At 45.7% G+C, this 19415-nt stretch overlaps 1 protein-coding gene across 2 annotated transcripts in view; it reads right to left on the bottom strand.

Moving 5' to 3' along the window:
- epb41a (erythrocyte membrane protein band 4.1a) overlaps positions 1-19415 on the bottom strand; it is a 55524-nt gene that overhangs the window by 31709 nt on the left and 4400 nt on the right. For both annotated transcript variants that reach the window (XM_053862661.1, XM_053862660.1), the window contains exons 2-7: positions 5756-6075; positions 5418-5678; positions 4571-4675; positions 4425-4467; positions 3115-3190; positions 2839-3057 (exon numbers count right to left, since the gene is read on the bottom strand). In XM_053862661.1, coding sequence (XP_053718636.1) covers positions 2839-3057; positions 3115-3190; positions 4425-4467; positions 4571-4675; positions 5418-5678; positions 5756-6070 — 1019 coding nt within the window. In that variant the 5' untranslated portion in view covers positions 6071-6075. The remainder of the gene's footprint in view (positions 1-2838; positions 3058-3114; positions 3191-4424; positions 4468-4570; positions 4676-5417; positions 5679-5755; positions 6076-19415) is intronic.

Here is a 19415-nt window from a genome sequence, read left to right as displayed (position 1 = left end):
GATCTGGCAGGCAAGAAAAAAGACGCTCAAAAAAGCCTACATCGTCTACATTAGGTGCATACACATTGACGAGTACAACCAGTGAGTTAAACAGTCTCCCTGTAACTATAATATTGCGGCCATTTTTATCTGCAATTATATTATGCTGCTCAAATGAAGTAGTCTGACTTATCAAAATAGAAACTCCTCTGGCCTTAGCCTGGAAGGTTGAGTGATAATGCTGACCCGCCCATTTGGACATAAGACGTGTATTATCAGAACCTCGTATGTGTGTTTCTTGTAGAAAAACAAGTGAGGACTTCAAATGTTTGATGTGTGAGAACACTCTCCTCCTCTTTACAGGATGATTTAACCCTTTGACATTCCAGCTTAAAAAAGTCAGTGGACTATCCATCTCCCTTACTTGATGCATGTATTGATGGGTATTGGTGTTGAAATATAAAATATGGTTTGTCTCAGTCCCATCTGCAGTCTGCCAGACCCAGGATGCGTACATTCTGACGTTGACTCCAACCTTCCAAATCCACGACTTTAGCTTGTAGCTTCGCGTTGACCTCTTTAAAAGCAGAGCAAGTGCTTTCTAAGTCGCTGACACGCTGACTCAGATCATCCGTGGCGAGTTCCAACGACGAGAGCCGCTGACCGTGGTCTTCTACTGTCGTCTGGACTTGGTCAAACTTTGTTTCGAGTACAGCGAGTGCCGCCCTAAAGTCGGCCGCAAGCGCCTCACGCTGTTGTTCGAAAAGTGCGGAGATTGCTTCCATCGTTACTCCGCCACTTGTGTATTCCTTCCGAGCAGACTTACCGCCCTAGGATGTCATTTTAAGTTAAATAGTCATCTAATGTGGTTGGTCAAAGTTTGCGTGGATATTGGAGTGAAGTATTTTAAAAAGTACTGGAGCGCTCTCACCTCCGTCTAGTCTACTCCATGCGGCGCCACCGGAAGTCTCCATATTAGCATTCTGATATTAAATTTAAGAGACACTTATGGACTAAGAAAAAATATATTCGGGTATATGTATGATGGACTGGTGAGAGGTTTAAAGGATTCAAAGTATGCCAAGAATAAATCATTCCAAATTCTTCCATGAAACTTCGAAATATTTTGGCTGATTTAGAGATTGAAGTTTAAGCATTGGATGATCTATCCAGACAAGGATCAATCGAACAGTTAAAATAACATCCTAAAATGAAACTGAATGAGTTGAGATCAGGCAATAGTGAAAAAAAAAATGTCTAAAAAAATTTTTGTCCAGTTTGGTGCATAAACATTTGCTAAGATAAGTTTAATGTCATATATTTTCCCAATAACAATTAAATATCTACCAGAGGGATCTGTAACAGTTTTGGAATGAATGAAGTGAATACACTTGTGTAACATTATCGCTACACCCTGAGCTCGACTTTAAAAGGATGAAAGAAAAACCTGTCCCACCCAGCCTCTCCGCAACTTGACCATATCCAAGTCCCTTAGGTGGGTTTCTTGCAATGTCTTGACAATATTTGCATTTACATGCTGTAAATAATGTAAAACTTTGCTACGTTTGATTGGGTTGTTTAAGCCCCTGCAATCCAAACTTGTGAACTTAATATCATAACCTGAGATCATTGAATAACCATTAAACACCAAAATGGCATTAATAATATTTGTATTGTGCCCCAACATTCAAAAATGAGCCAAGTAAAATGTACCCTTCCTAAGCCTAACACAAAAAAACAAAACTCAAACAAAATCCCTGCATCCCCCCTCCCTTGGCAGAAGCATCCTGAAAGATACGTACCGACTAAACCCACTTAACAAAACCTAAACACATATTCAAGAGTGGATCAAAACCAACTTATGCGTAACCTTGAGGATGAAATAAATGTCTACAATACCTCGTAGAACCTTAACTGCGGAGTATATGCAAATACGATATAGTGAAACTGTGCAAAATGATAACAAAAGAAAAGAAAACAAACAGGTGTCGTATTTGATTATCAGGAACAATAACAATTCGAAAGAGCTGCTAACGTGTAGTAGGAGAGCTCGGACCTGGAGATTTGGTTCTGAGTTTGGTGTTGACGAAGTCCATGGCAGAGTTTGGGTTGTCGAACTTCTTCACCTGACCGTCAGGTAGTGTGATATGTAGAATCTCCGGGTACCGGAGACCAAACCGCACATCTGGGTGTCCACAAAGGTCATGCTTCATAGGACTAAAAGCCGCTCGCCGTATGGCCACCGCCGACGTAAAGTCCGGCAAAATATGAATCCTCTTCCAGCTGAACATTGAAGGTGAAGCTTTACTTGCACTTTGCAGAATCAGATTCCTGTCTTGGAATCGGATCATTCGAAGAATAAGCTGGCGAGGAGGTTCGTCATTTTTCGGCTTAGCATGCAATGTGCGGTGAACCCGGTCTAAAAGCGGCTTCGTCTCCAGCCCAAGCAGCTCGTGTCGTAAACTGCAGATGAAATCAGTCAGGCGAGGTCCTTCTGCCCCTTCATGCAATCCAATGAATCTGATGTTTGAATGAATTTCGAGATTTTTTTGTTTCGGATTTCGAACGAAAATTCAGTGGCAGCGGCCACACACATAGAGGAACAGCGCACCTGCAGCAGACACTCTACATTCACTCCTACAAAAGCCTATTTTAAGGCTTGGAACGCATTCTCTTTTTCCATTCATTGTAATGGGAAAAATCGATTCAGATTTCGAACAATTCGCTTCTCGAACGGCCGTCTGGAACGGATTGTGGTCGAGAACCGAGGTACCACTGTACTATAAAAAGAATGTTTAAAAAAAATGGACAGAGTTGAAATTAAATCAGAACATGATAGAGACATACAACAAAACTGACCTGTATGTGCGGTGCAGTTCAATCATTTTTTCCTCCAGCTCCTTCGTCGGACCGGGAGCCATTTTGAGCTCTCTAGCATATTCTGGCCCATGAACCTCAGGGTCATACTCTCCCACTTCAGACTGCAGAGCATAGGATCCCAACAAGGCCAAAGTGGCAAAGGAGCAGGGCAATCGGCTTTGCAGGATGTCCTTACGCAGTTGCAGACATAAGTAGTACCTGAAGGATACACATGTCAGATGCATCCAAACCAAATCTAAGAAAATCAAGAATTACCTAGTAATGTCTTCAGATAGCTGTGCTGGGTCAGGGGGATAAAATTTGACTTTAAAGGTGAAATTGTAGTTGGCTCCTGAAAAAGAAAATAAACACTCAGGTCAAGCAACTGCAAAGGTGTGGAAAAGGCAGGCGACCCCGAAAACAGAAATTGATAATAGAGCTTGAAAGTAGCTGTGAGTGGCTCTGCAATTTTTTTTTATTGACTTGATGATGAATTTCCCCCCTTATCCCTGCGTACGTCACAAAGGGCTCTAATTTAAGTTTAATTGTCGCGACTTTGTATCCAGAAATGGGGATTCGAGTCTGAGACTTGGATTTGAGCCGCACCTATTAGTGCCTGAGACTTGACTTGGCGTGGAGGGCAAAAGACTCGACTCAGACTTGTGCATAATGTTCAGGTTTGTCAACCATTCTGCTCTCCTGCTCGCCTATGTATGCGTACTCTGCTGCCACCAATAGCGCATCCAACACAAGCCAACAGAGGCTATGTAACAAGATGCTGCAGTACCCTTCTTGTAGTGACAGTAACTATAGGAGTGAATACCAGAGTGGCCAACTGCAGACTCCAAGATGCTGTATCAACCATGTCAAGTTCATCACACATCGCAAAAGGCATTCTGACAAGTCAGTCTCCTAAACGGGATGCAACTTGGGCTCTGTGTAGGATCTTGGGGCCCAGCTCCTTTGTCACTTTGGCCCTGTTGGGATCCTAAATGTCTGTAGAGTCGCATAGACCTTTAACCCACAGGGCTCCAGTGTTTTCAGTCACTGTCCAATAGTGGACAGCTGATCAGCAACGTAACTTAAACGATGACATCACTGTCCCGTCTATCTTGGCTCCCCCAGACAGTTTTTTGTTGCCAAAACGTATTTTCTTTAAAACATCCTGACATTTCAAACAAGACAAAATTTGACAATAAAGTGATCATGGCATGGTTCAGGCTTCTTTATCCTTGCCTGTGTCCAGTTACTTGAATATTGCAAAGTAATAAACCTTGAAAATTAGTGACTTGCCCGAGATCATAGCTCCCAGGAAAGCATTAAAATATTTAGCTTCACACTTTGAATTAATTAACTGAAACAGAATCATTTTCCTTGTGCCATTTCACATAATTCCTGAAAATTTCATACAAATCCATCCTTAATTATTCAAGTTATTTTGAATGCAGACAAACAGACAAGCCAATGCCTTGGTGGGGAATAAACAATTACAATGAATTTCCCACATTACAGCAAACCCGCATAAAGACATTTAATAAAAAATACATTTACATTCTGCTGCCCAGATTTGACATAGCTGTACTCACCCTGCACCTGTCTGCGGATTTCCTTGGTCACATCCATCCAAGTCTGGCCAATAATTACGTATTGAAATAGAAATCAGAGAAAAGTGAGAAAAGTGAGAAAGAACTAATAACAAATGTGTGATTAGACAAAGTGAACACCCCCTCACCATTATGCTGGATGACTCCCAGTAGACTAGACCATAATAATCATTTTCCAACAGATTGAGATGGTCACAAACCTTCAAAAACAGCTCCTGTCCTTTGGCATGTTTCTTTGGAGCAAAGGAAGGACAATTATGGATAAGCACGACATTCACAAGGTCATTATGGCAGTACAGTGATTCTTAACCATGAGGCCCAGGCCTATAGTGGAGCTGGGACCAGGGGAGGCACGAAGTTCTCATGGTAGGGCGCAAGATTCTTCTTGTGACTCCCTACAGTAATTGGTAGTGTGACACTATTTCTGTCTCCCCGTATGTTGCTTTAAAATGATCATACCATGTCTTGTGATATGAACAAAATTTCCAGAATTTGGCTGCTTTTTTTTGTCAACAACTGTATATGTGTTACGTGTTTCTTGTGTTGAGCAATCATAAAACAGATGCGAAAAAGCACAGGGCGAGGCACACACTTCTCCCGCCTCATGTTAGAGGGGTTGCTTCTGATATATATTCGGGGTTTTGCAGGAGACGGTGGGAGTAGGCAAACATTCCGTATGGCAGTAACGGTCAGAAATTTAGAGGAAACGGGTGGGAGTGGGCTGAATAAAAACAGTTCCAGACAGGTTTGTAAATCTGATCACAATGATGACAGAGCACCCCTTGCCATGAACCTCAACGCACATCACAGACTACAACTGTGGCTTATAAACAAGTGCAGGTTTTTGTGTGTACAAAATCCTTTTTCCTTGGAAGTTTAGTTTGTACGGCTTATATTTAAGTGTGCCCAGTAGTGTAATTTACAGTATTTATGAAGTAGTAAATATCTGAAATGCTTATGCTTCACTTTTCTTACTTCCAGCTCACACTCATACAGAGTGTTGTCCAGCAGTGTCACTTTGATCTGCACTGTTTTGGGTCGACGTGGAGCAGTGGGAGTTTTGCCATCCATCATTTCTTCTCCCTTTTCTCCCTTGGTAGCATCTGGTGTGTCCACTTTCTCCTCTTGCTTCTTTTCCACATCTTTCTTCTCAAATTCTTCAGGTTTAGTCCTCTCTACATCGTTCTCTGTTCTCTTCTCCAACTGTTCCACATCTTGCATGTCTTCTTTTAAAGGCTATATAAAACAGAATGTGAGTGAACAGTGTGATTTGAATAGTTTGACTTTAGTTTTTAGGTGAGACTCACACAGACCTTTGCATCTCCACCATGGACTGAATGCCAGTCAAGCGCTACTTCTCCTTCTGCGTTCAGATCTGGATCAAGGTCAGCAATGGGAGCCTTAGCATCTTCCTCTCCATTCTTCAAAAAATTGTCTGCAGCATTGCATTCACATTGTGATCGTCGTTTCAGGAAGGCGGAAAGAAGGCGGGACAAGCCTCGGCCAGTGGAGTTGCTGTTGTGTGGACAGAGTTCATTTTCCTCCGGGGAAGACAGACTAGCATTTTGGACTCCACGTTCCTGCTGACTTGGCTTGTTCTGGTGACTCTGTGTGTCGTCTGTAGTCATGGTTTCTGCAGAGACAAGGATGAAAATGAGTTATAAAAACTAAAAACATTCTTATACCACACTTCCACATAATGATCAAGATGGATTTGCAGACATAGCCTGTCGTCAAACCTCCTTAAATCATGGTCAAAATCCATGAGTCAAAATGTGTGCCAACATATTTTCTATATCGTCAAGTGAATAAAATGTAAAATGCACATATAAGGATCGATAGATAGATAATAGAAAACAGGTGGGAATTATATGCAACTGGCAAGACACACCCAATAAAGGAGTGGTTCTGCAGGTGGTGACCATAGACCACTTCGCAGTTCCAATGCTTTCTGGCTGACGTTTTGGTCACTTTTGAATGCTGGCAGTGCTTTCCCTCTCGTGGTAGCATGAGACAGTCTACAACACACAAGTGGCTCAGACAGTGCACCTCATCCAGGATGGCACATCAATGCATGCTGTGGCAAGAAGGTTTGCTGTGTCTGTCAACGTAGTGTCCAGAGCATGGAGGCGCTACCAGGAGACAGGCCAGAACATCAAGAGACGTGAAGGAGGTCGTGGGAGGGCAACAACCTAGCAGCAGGACCACTTCCTCCTTCTTTGTGCAAGGAGGAACAGGAGGAGCACTGCCAGAGCCCTGCAAAATGAGCATCAGCAGGCCACAAATGTGCATGTGTCTGCTAAAACAGTCAGAAACAGACTCCATGAGGGTGGTATGAAGGCCCGACATGCACAGGTGGGGGTTGTGCTTACAGCCCAACACTGTGCAGGACGTTTGGCCATAGAACACCAAGATTGGCAAATTTGCCACTGGCGCCCAGGTTCACACTGAGCACAGGTGACAGACGTGATGTGACTCTGGACGTGAGTCTGGAGACGCCGTGAAGAACGTTCTGCTGCCAACAAATCCTCCAGCATGACCGGTTTGGCTGTGGGTCAGTAATGGTGTGGTGTGGCATTTCTTTGGAGGGCCGCACAACCCTCCATGTGCTCGCCAGAGGTAGTCTGACTGCCATTAGGTAACGAGATGAAATCGTCAGACTCCTAGTGAGACCATATTCTGTTGCGGTTGGCCCTGGATTCCTCTTAATGCAAGGCAATTCTAGACCTCATGTGGCTGCAGTTTGTCAGCAGTTCCTGCAACACACAGGCATTGATGTTATGGATTGGCCCGTCCGTTCCCCAGACCAGAATCCATATGAGCACATCTGGGACATCATGTCTTGCTCCATCCACCAACGGCAAGTTGCACCAAAGACTGTGTAGGAGTTGGCGGATGCTTTAGTCCAGGTCTGGGAGGAGATGCCTCAGGAGGACATCTGCTGCCTCATCAGGAGCATGCCCAGGTGTTGTAGGGAGGTCATACAGGCATGCAGAGGCCACATACATGACTGAGCCTCATTTTGACTTGTTTAAAGGACATTGCGTCAAAGTTGGACCAGCCTGTAGTGTCTTTTTCCACTTTAATTTTGGGTGTAGCTCCAAATCCAGATGTCCATGTTTGATACATTTGATTTTCATTGATAACTTGTTGTCTTGTCAAATCAGGTCGGAAACCTTCACATTTAGTTCACATTCCCATCACCGTCAGTGGCGATGGTCTCAAATCAATGCATGGACACAGACACGGCAGGTGAATTACACCGACAGGCTTTTAGCAAGGATTTTGAAACACGAGATCCAATGCCATGCCGATTCGCAAGGTGTGGATACAGTACCATTACACCAGTGAACAAACAGGGCAACCATGACGGCCAAGCTACGGCTGCATAAGGGTTTAAAAACTGCAAAACACAAGTAGGGCATTCTACAGACACAAATACCTGGAAATGAAGGGCATCCTGCTGGAAAACAGGATGTCCATTTTTTTCCTGTCTAGCACTCCTAGCTGACAGCCTAACGCCAAATATGTAGAATCTTCTTTGCCATTTTAATTTATTCTTTGTCACATGACAGTCAGAAATGTTGTTAGTTTCTGTTTCACACCTTTCTTTGAACTGCTCACCTCTCCCTGCTCTGAATGTTGTTTACGCCCAACGAAAGTCAATTCGTTGCCATTGGTGGTTCATCAGAAATGAAAACCAGTGGATTAGTCCTGCACGATAAATCGCTAAAAAAAAAAAGTGATTTTGATTCACCTTTTTTGATTTGTATTTCATTTACAAACCGACTGGATTTGCATCACAAATGCTACTTTCCTTTAATTTTTACACTCCTAAGCAGCACAGCAAGCCACTACTTTCTGAGTTCCACGATACCCATGACTTCACCTTCAGCCAATGACAAAGCGCCTTGAAGTTACGCGTTTCACTCATGACATGTGGTGTGCAGGATGAGCATGGTGGTGAGGAAGGTAAAGAGGGCAAAAGCAGAGAAGAAGACAAAGTGGTGGAAGCTGAAAGAGGAGTCTTGTGTTGCTTTCAGGGAGGGACTGAAGCAGACTTTGGGTTACCAAGAAGGACTTCCAGATGATTATACAACTTCGGCTGTGGTGATCAGGCAGACAGATAGAAAAGTTCTTGGTGTGTCATCTGGAAGAAAAGTGGATGAGGAGATTTGGTGGTGGGACGAAGAAGTGCAGGAGTGTGTACAGAGGAAGGGGTTAGCTAAGAAAAAGTGCTATGTTTAGGGAACAGAGGAGTGTAGACAGGAGTACAGGGAGGCCCAGCAAAAGACCAAGGTTGTGGTGTGAATGGCCAAACAGAGGGACTACGACGATTTGTAAGCGAGGTTGGACAGTAAAAAGGGTGAGAGAGATTTGCACAGGCAAAGCAGAGACATAGAGATGGGAAGAACGCGCAGGTTAGGGTTAGGGTGATCAAGGTTAGACAGGGGAATGCTTTGACTGATAACAGAAGTGTGTTGCTGAGATGGAAATAGTATTTTGAAGAGCTGATGAATGAGGAAAATGAGAGAGAACAAAAAGTAGAAGGAGTGGCCATCGTAGATCATGATGTGGCAAAGATTTGTAAGGCTGAAGTGAGAAGGGCATTGAAGAGGATGAAGAGTGGAAAGGCTGTGGGCCCTGATGATATACCTGTGGAGGTGTTGAAGTGTTTAGGAGAGGTCGCAGTAGACTTTCTGACTAGAACATTTAACAAGGTCTTTGAGAGTGAGAAGATTCCTGAGGAATGGAGGAGAAGTGTGTTGGTGCCCATCTTTAAGAACAAGGGAGATGTCCGGTGTTGTGGCAGCTATAGCGAGATAAAGCTGATGAGCCATGTAATGAAGTTGTGGGAAAGAGTAGTGGAAAGTAGACTAAGGGCAGAAGTTATCATATGTGAACAACAGTTTGGCTTCATGCCAAAAAACAGGACCACAGATGCAATGTTTGCTTTGAGGATGTTCATGGAGAAGTACAGAGAAGGTCAGAAGGAGCTCCATTGTGTCTATGTGGACCTGAAGAAAGCGTACTACAGAGTGCCATGAGAAGAGTTGTGGTATTGCATGAGGAAATATGCGCCAGAGAAGTATGTTCAAGAGGCGCAGAACATGTTTGTCAGGTGTAAGACAGTGGTGAGGTGTGCTGCAGGTGTAACAGAGGAGTTCAAGGTGGAAGTGGGACTGCACTAAGGCTAAACTCTGAGCCGCTTTTTGATTGTGATGGGGATTAACAGATGAGGTTAGACAAGAAGCCCCATGGACAATGATGTTTGCAGATGGCATTGTGATCTGGGGTGAGAACAGGGAGCAAGTGGAAGATAAGCTAGGGAGGTGCAGGTATGCCTTAGAAAGGAGAGGAATGAAGGTTAGCCGCAGCAAGACAGAATACATGTGTGAATGAGAGGGACACAAGTGGACAGGTGAAGTTACTGAAAACAGAGATAAAGAAGGTGGATGATTTTAAGTCAGGCTCAACTGTCCAGGGCAATGGACAGTGTGAGAAAGAGGTGAAGGAGCAGGTGCAGGCAGGATGGACCCATTGGAGAAAAGTGTCAGGTGTGATGGGTGACAAAAGGGTGTCAGCAAGGATGAAAGGGAAGGTGTACAAAACAGTGGTCAGGCCAGCAATGTTGTACGGTTTGGAAATAGTGGCACTGAGGAAAAGACAGGAAGCAGAGCAGGAGGTCGCAGAGATGAAGATGTTGAGGTTCTCTGGATGGATGGACGACCTGGATGGATAGGATGATGATCAGGTATATCAGAGGGACAGCACATGTCAGGTGTTTAGGAGACAATGTTAGAGAGGCTAGATTGAGATGGTTCGGACATATACAGAGGAGTGATAGCCAGTACATTGGTAGGAAGATGATGAGGTTTGAACTGCCAGGCAGAAGGTCAAGAGGAAGGCCAAAGAGGAGATTTATGGATGTGGTGAAGGAGGACATGAGGTTTGTAGATTTGAAAGAAGAAGAAGCACAAGATAGGGTGAGATGGACGAAAAGGATCTGATGTGGCGACCCCTGAAAGGTGAAGCCAAAAGGAAAATAAGAAGAAGAGGAAGAAGAAGAAAAAGAAGAAGGAGACTTGCTTACCATACAGCAAAATATATGGTTCCAATTTTTTCTTTCTTGCCAGGGATCTTTGAATGCCATGCCAGTGTTATTTTTGTTTATCACTGACTTCTTATTAGATTGGCGTTTTGTGTTTTATTTCTGCATATTTTTTTTTTTTTTTCTTATCCATGGAACGCAACCCACGGTCACTCATGCTCTATGGCAGAGTAGGACAGCAGAAGTTTATTTCAATCCCACTTTGCAACAAGCGTACAACAGCAAGTCGAAAAGGGGCAGAGGGAAAAGTAAAGGTACGTTCCCACTGGCAGCTACTTTTTAGTAGTGGTCGCGCCAGTCGTCAGTCACTGATTGCTTGCTCAAGTTGTGATTCATTCTCACCTGCCCAGTATGAACACATCGACAAAGTAGCTAAATCGCTGGGGAGCATGGTCCCAAGTTGTTGAAACTATCGCTCAAACTATTGCTACTTAAATAAAAACATGCAAAAAGAGATGTCTCTCGTTTGGCAGCATTCGCCAAAGGCGCTCACACTGTTGAATTTAACCACCTCCTCCAGCGGCGTCGGCCAGCTTCAGGCGGTACTTCAGAGGAAACCGCCGCCAGTTGGACGCCGCAGCCTGTGCTCTGGCAAACATCTGTCTTCGGTAAGCAACTCAATGTGTAGTTATGTACACCGAATTGTGTCGTGATTGTGAAGTCTTTCGGTCGACAATTCTTGAACTCTGCAGTCGTATTTGCTGTATGTAAGTAATTTTCAGAGATACATAATCCGTCATTGTCAATTTGTGCTCGGAAAACTAGTGTATTTACAATAGTTATGTTTTATCTGAGTCTTGTCAGTGAGCGCCACTCTGTGGTAAAACATTAATCCTACATTTAAATGCATTGTGTCAGTTCAATGCAACTACTTATCCTGTGAGGTAAATGTACTGTTGTATGATAAATACTTTGTTAAATGATTATCAACGCATATATATTTACATAGCCATGTATGTTTAGTATTATGTTGAAATACGGTAACAGACGACTCATTCATCACCAAATGCATTCGTGTTGGCCTGACCGTCCACTTCCAGGAGCACAGCCTCGACCACATACGTTTTGTCACAGATGATGCTTCTTCCTCGTGGACAGTTACCAGTGCACCATAACTGCTCATTCAAGCGTCAACCAGCTATTTTAACAGAGAAAAGGTCCTTGCATATTATAATTCATCTCTGCAATATAATGATACCGTGTTTAACTCAGTTTTGTTGATTTTTTTCTGCGAAGCCATTTTCCACAAAAAGAAAGACGTTCATGGCCAGACTAATAATTGACTCTTTCATTTGTACTCATTCAATCAACACAGAATCATAATCAAACTTGAAGTGAACTGTGGAGATGTCTTTTGAAGGGTCATCCCTGGAGGGATGACAGTAAAGAGAGGGGAGGATTTGGGTCAGCGTCAGGTTCTATTTACTGCTCTGTGCAGGGTTTCTGTTGCGATCAACAAATTGCCTTTACCATTAATTTCCAGACGATTGAGCACACCTGTCACACCTGTAATTTCATTGGTCCGCTGCAATCAGGCAAAAACGTATTGGCGGTATGAAGCACGCCGTAAAAATCTATACATATGCCGCACCGTTGGATAAGCCGCAGGGCTCAAAGCGTGAGAAAAAGGTCGCGGCTTATCGTCCGGAAAATACAGTAATGCTTTTTCATGCCCATGTCCAACTGATACATTGTCACGCAAATTGTAAAAATTTAACGATGTTAATTCTTAACATTTGAAAATCCAAATGTAACGGTATTGACACTATTGTCATGCGCACATTCGTCACACTTTTATTTTGGTGATTCCCGGTTGTGTCTTGTTTCCGTTTCCCTGTATTTCCCCAGCTTCACTGGCAACTCAGCTGGCGCTCATCGTCTCATCAGCGCTCTCATGGATATCTTCCCGTCAACGCCAGCTCGAGTTACCAGGTGGTTTCGTTTCGTCTCGTACCAATGGTAAATTCTCTCAAGACTCAATTTCTCTCGTTGACTTTCTGAACCTTCTAAATTCCTGTGCGCGCTCGAGTTCCGTCTCAGCCGCTTCCTTTGTTCCGCGTTCCTCCTCGCTCCGCTTTCTGTTCACTCCTCTCTCTCTCCTCCGCTATACCTACCCGCGTGTGAGCGTTTTCTGCTAAGCTCATTTCTCATTTATCGTAGAGATCGTTATATCCTCGTGTGAGTGTGTGTTTTGGCCACCACCGAGCGCTTTTTGTTTAGTCAGTCTCGTGAGTTGATCTCCGAGCGTTTTTGTGTTCTCCTCTTTAATAGGCTCGATTCTAATTCGCCTCTCTTTCGTTTCAGATTTTTTCCCAGTCCCTACGTGTAGTTCCCGGTCCACTTTTTGGGTTCCGGCGCCTTTTGTTCTCTTCAGTTCGTCTGTGTAATATATATTGTTCGTCTGTCATTAAATTGTTAATTTAACCTCGTCCTCCGAGTCATCTGTCGGCCAGCAACCACTGCGTTTGGATCTGCCTACTTAGCCATGTCAGAACCACCTGGTCAGTCCCCAGATCCAGCAGTTGTTGCTGACCTACAGAGGGCTATAGGCATTCAGGACTCGAGACTCACGACTCTTGAGAGAGCGACCCAGAGCGTCCTGGACCAGCTGCAGCGCATGTCTGCCTCTTCTGCTGAATCAGGCGCCTCCGCGCCGGTCTCAGCAACAGCCTCTGCAGCTGATCCAGAACGACCTGTTACCAGCGGACGTGAACCGATCATTCCCACGCCGGAGGTTTATGCAGGTAAGCCAGGCTTTTGTAAAAATTTTTTAATCCAATGTTCACTAGTTTTTGATTTACAACCATCCTACTTTAAGACGGACCGAGCCAGAGTAGCTTACTGCATGAACCTCCTGCGTGACAAGGCCAGTCAGTGGGCTGTCTCCTTATGGGAATCAGACTCTCCCATTCTCTACAGCTTTAAGAGCTTTTCTTTGGAGATGCGAAGGGTTTTTGACGCCCCATTTAAGAGTGGACCCAGTGCCTCTCAGCGTCTCATCTCCATGGCTCAGAACACGCCGAGCGAGTCTGTGTCCGAATACTCTGTTCGCTTCCGCATAGCAGCCGCAGAGGCCGACTGGAACGAGTCGGCTCTCATGTCCGCTTTTTCTAACGGCCTATCCAGTAATGTCCAGGACCAGTTGTCCTTACGCGATGAGCCTAACTCCCTGGAGGAGCTAATTCTCCTCGCTATTCGAATCGACAACCGCATAAGAGAGCATGCCCGGCGGAGACGGTCCATCCCTCACCTGGTGCCTTCAGTCCCGTTCTCACCACCAGAACCTTGTTCCCAGTCAGATTCCCCAGTAGATCAATCTGAGCCTATGCAGGTGGGGAGAACGAGACTTACACCAGAAGAACGCCAGCTTCGAATTTCTCGCGGACTTTGTTTGTACTGTGGTCGACCTGGCCACATAATCCGTGCCTGTCCAACCCGTCCCAGGGGCCCCCGTCTTCCTCTCGTCTCCGATAAAGAGGTCAGTATTCCTTTAACCACCAGAGTAGGTAGAATCATCTTCTCCGCTTCACTACGTGAAAATGATTCATGCACCTCCGTTGAAGCCTTTATTGACTCCGGTGCTGATGACAATTTTATAGACGCCGCCTTTGCTGATTCTATGTCCCTCTCTCTCATCAGGCTGGACACTCCTCGTTCCCTCTCAGCAATTGACGGCAGTCCTCTTCCGTGTGTCACGCACCGCACCTCACCTTTGACTCTCACCCTGTCTGGCAACCACACTGAGGTGATCTCCTTCCTGGTTCTTCCGGCCTCCTCATCCCCATTGGTCCTTGGTTTTCCCTGGCTCTCTCTTCACAATCCTCACATCGATTGGTCTACATCCAAGGTTTCAGGTTGGAGCACTTTTTGTCACTCTCACTGCCTCCGTTCTGCGCACTCCGCTCTCCCTCATCCACTTCCTCCCTCCCCTCCCGACCTCTCACGTGTTCCCTCTTGCTACCACGATCTGGGGCAGGTTTTTAGCAAAGATCAGGCCCTGTCTCTCCCCCCGCATCGTCCCTACGATTGCGCCATTGATCTGGTTCCTGGGGCTCCTTTTCCCGCTAGCAGACTCTATAATGTCTCTCGACCTGAGAGAGAAGCACTCGAAAACTATATCAACGAATCTCTTGCGGCAGGCCTGATCCGTCCCTCCTCCTCCCCCCTGGGGGCGGGATTCTTCTTCGTGAGTAAAAGAGACAAGACCTTACGCCCTTGCGTTGACTATCGTGGCCTAAATTCAATCACCATCAGAAATCAGTATCCCCTTCCTCTCATCGACCCCGCTTTTGAACCTCTGAATCAGGCCACAATCTTCTCCAAACTCGATCTCCGTAACGCCTATCACTTGGTTCGCATACGAGAGGGAGACGAGTGGAAGACTGCTTTTAAGACCCCCCTGGGACACTTTGAATATCGAGTCATGCCTTTTGGTTTAACCAACGCCCCAGCTGTTTTTCAAGCTTTAGTTAATGATGTTCTCAGGGACATGATTAATCACTTTGTGTATGTGTACTTGGATGACATCCTGATTTTCTCGAGAGGGGAGGAGGAACATCAGGAACATGTCCGCCTCGTACTTCAGAGGTTGCTGGAGAATAAGTTATTCTGCAAAGCTGAGAAGTGTGAATTCCACGCCAAACAGGTCAGTTTCCTGGGTTTTATTCTGGGAGAGGGACGTCTTATTCCAGATCCAGCTAAGACTGAAGCAATCTCAAACTGGAAAACTCCCACCAACCGCAAACAGCTCCAGCAGTTCCTTGGATTTGCTAACTTTTACCGCCGATTCATTCGGAACTATAGCAAGGTTGCCGCCCCACTGACCTCACTTACTTCGACCAAGAAGGAATTTTCCTGGACTCCTGAAGCTGAACAAGCCTTCACTAACCTACGAACTCTATTCTCCTCCGCCCCCATCCTTCGTCATCCAGACCCAAGACTCCAATTCATCGTGGAAGTGGACGCTTCAAACTCTGGGGTGGGTGCGGTGCTTTCCCAGCGGGACCCCAACGACCAAAAGGTACATCCCTGCGCATTCTTCTCTAGAAGACTGACTCCTGCTGAACGGAACTATGACATTGGCAATCGTGAGTTACTGGCGATGGTGGCTGCCCTACAAGAGTGGAGGCACTGGCTAGAGGGCACCGAAACCCCCTTCATGGTACTTACCGACCACAAGAACCTGACCTATCTGCAGAACGCTAAACGCCTTAACTCTCGTCAGGCCCGGTGGGCTCTTTTCCTGGGAAGATTCAATTTTTCCATCACTTACCGTCCAGGGAGCCAAAACCTCAAGCCCGACTCTCTCTCTCGCCTACATGATCCCGCTGATCCTGTTGAGAAGACGGAGACCATTCTTCCAGCGTCCTGTTTCATCCGAGCCGCCAGCTGGGACGTGGAGAGGGCTGTCCTGGAAGCCCAGAAACATCACCCAGCTCCCAGCTCTGGTCCCCCTAATCGCTTGTTCGTCCCCGAACCGACAAGACCACAGATCCTCCAGTGGGGTCATTCTTCCAAACTCGCCTGCCATCCTGGTATGTTCCGCACACTGAATCTCATCAGCCAACGTTTCTGGTGGCCAGGCATGACTCGGGACATCAAGGACTTTTGCAGGGCTTGTACCACCTGCAACAGAGCCAAGTCCTCCCACCGTCCTCCAGCTGGTCTCCTTCAACCACTACCACTTCCTGGTCGTCCTTGGTCCCACATAGCCGTGGACTTTGTAACTGGTCTTCCTCCTTCAGCAGGCATGACCACTATCATGACAGTGGTGGACCGCTTCTCTAAGATGGCACACTTCATCCCCCTGCCGAAACTGCCATCCGCTCTTGAGACTGCTGATCTGCTGGTTCTACACGTCTTCCGCCTTCACGGGATCCCCAGTGACGTGGTCTCAGACAGGGGACCACAATTCTCCTCCCAGGTCTGGCGCTCCTTCCTAAAGGCTCTGGGAGCATCACCAAGCCTTTCCTCCGGCCATCATCCTCAGACCAATGGACAAACGGAAAGGACTAACCAGGATCTTGAGTCTGCACTGAGATGCGTCTCTGCTCAAGACCCTTCCTCCTGGTCATCTCACCTTCCATGGGTAGAATACGCCCATAACACCCTCATCTCATCTGCTACGGGCATGTCTCCCTTCATGGTCGCTTTTGGTTATCAGCCTCCTTTGTTTCCCTCCCAAGAAGCTGCGACCACCGTTCCGTCAGTGACCCACCACCTACAACGCTGCCGAGAGACCTGGTCCCGCGCCAGAGCAGCTCTATCTCTCACCTCGGAACGCAATAAAAGACTAGCAGACCGGAGCCGAATCCCTGCGCCCTCATACCAACCCGGCGACAAGGTCTGGCTTTCTACGCGTGATCTACAGCTTCCGGGTGAGTCACGAAAACTCTCTCCCAGATACATTGGCCCTTTCAAGATCGAGAAGACAATCAACAACTCTGCAGTCAAGTTGAAACTTCCAGACTCTCTTCGCATCCACCCAACCTTCCATGTTTCCTTGCTTAAGCCAGTCTCCTCATCCCCACTCCATGCAGCCTCTGAAACTCCTCCTCCCCCTCCTTTCACCATTGATAATCACCCTGCTTACACGGTCCACAAGATTCTGGATAGCAGACGTCGTGGCCGGGGGGTCCAGTATTTGGTAGACTGGGAGGGCTATGGCCCTGAAGAGCGTTCATGGGTTTCTCGGTCACTCATTTTAGACCCTACCCTCATTTCTGAGTTCCACACTAGTCACCCTGATAGACCTGGTAGAGTGCCTCGAGGCCCTCCTTAAAGGGGGGGTACTGTCATGCGCACATTCGTCACACTTTTATTTTGGTGATTCCCGGTTGTGTCTTGTTTCCGTTTCCCTGTATTTCCCCAGCTTCACTGGCAACTCAGCTGGCGCTCATCGTCTCATCAGCGCTCTCATGGATATCTTCCCGTCAACGCCAGCTCGAGTTACCAGGTGGTTTCGTTTCGTCTCGTACCAATGGTAAATTCTCTCAAGACTCAATTTCTCTCGTTGACTTTCTGAACCTTCTAAATTCCTGTGCGCGCTCGAGTTCCGTCTCAGCCGCTTCCTTTGTTCCGCGTTCCTCCTCGCTCCGCTTTCTGTTCACTCCTCTCTCTCTCCTCCGCTATACCTACCCGCGTGTGAGCGTTTTCTGCTAAGCTCATTTCTCATTTATCGTAGAGATCGTTATATCCTCGTGTGAGTGTGTGTTTTGGCCACCACCGAGCGCTTTTTGTTTAGTCAGTCTCGTGAGTTGATCTCCGAGCGTTTTTGTGTTCTCCTCTTTAATAGGCTCGATTCTAATTCGCCTCTCTTTCGTTTCAGATTTTTTCCCAGTCCCTACGTGTAGTTCCCGGTCCACTTTTTGGGTTCCGGCGCCTTTTGTTCTCTTCAGTTCGTCTGTGTAATATATATTGTTCGTCTGTCATTAAATTGTTAATTTAACCTCGTCCTCCGAGTCATCTGTCGGCCAGCAACCACTGCGTTTGGATCTGCCTACTTAGCCATGTCAACTATACAGTCAGTGAGCGCAACATAAAGTGTTTCACAATATAAGAACATAACAGGAATACAAATATTTAACACACTGTTCACTGAGCAACTTGCATCTCTTTCCCCAGATCTCAAAACAGCACAAACTGATATTTAAATGAACCTATACTGCTAATGGCAGTAGGCTAATACACAATATGTACAATAACTAGACATACGGTACAATATATCGGATATACTGTAACTTCAAGTAAGCACCGCTGTCTGAACTGATTGAAACTTTTGAAACACACGCACGCACGCACGCACATGCACATTTACATTTATTTGCAATGTGCAATAACCATTTCAGTGCAATAACCCGCTAACAGTATGTGAATACACTGTTAATACTGTGTTTATTCGAACTTAGGATATATTATGCCTTTATTTGTATATGTGAATACACTGTAAATACAGTTTAGATTATTCTTTGCGCTTAGTAGTATATATCATATCTATATCTTGCATGTTTGTTGACTAACATTCCATGTTATCCACTCTCTCCATTTCTCCATTACTCTTTTATTTTGAGCAGGAGTTGTGGTTTTAACGAAAAGCAATTTCCCTCCGGATAAATAAAGTGATTTCGATTCTGAGCTGATGTGTGCATTTTTCAGTTTTTTTTCCCTCCTTGAATAGGTATATAAAAACGTGTCTGAATTTAAATGATTTAATGGTTCCAATCATGCACACAGAAGGACTCATCGTTTTGATTAGAAATTCATGGTCGAGGAGAGCTTCCGGGTTATAGAGTAGATGGCAGCAAGGGAAAATATGTTTATGGAGTTTATGGAGTCCCGGAAGGAATGGAAGACAACGCCAGGTCTATGGAGGTTTTTATGGAAAACATTCTGAAAGATCACCTTGGCATTCCTGAGACAAAGGATTTACAAATCGAAAGAGTGCATCGAGCACCTGGTATGCGGGCCAACAAGTTCGGCAAAACCCCAATCCATCCCCGTTAAGTTTCTCAGCGTCAGAACGAAAGAAGAGGTATTGAGAACGGCATGGCAAAAAAAGAGTTTTGAAATCCAAGGGGAAAGGATTACTTTGGACAATGACTACCCGCCAGAAATTCTTGCTAAGAGGAGGGAGTACGCCGGTCCTAAAAGAAAATAACATTTGCTTTCAAACTCTGTATTCAGCTCAGCTGAAGGTGTTTTTTGAAAGTGGAACTATTATATTCAACACTGTGGAGGAAACTACGTCGGCTCTGGAGAAAAGAGGATTGCGAAGGTGATGGCGCAGCTGGAATCATTGATGGGGAGAATCAGACGGAGCATGAAAGAATTCAACACAAGCTGGCCAAGGATACAAGGAGAAG

This window comes from Synchiropus splendidus, chromosome 4, assembly GCF_027744825.2.
Source record: "Synchiropus splendidus isolate RoL2022-P1 chromosome 4, RoL_Sspl_1.0, whole genome shotgun sequence".
Classification (NCBI taxonomy): domain Eukaryota; kingdom Metazoa; phylum Chordata; class Actinopteri; order Syngnathiformes; family Callionymidae; genus Synchiropus; species Synchiropus splendidus.
The sequence above is the reverse complement of the archived record's forward strand: the minus strand, read 5'-3'. Positions and strand labels throughout refer to the sequence as shown.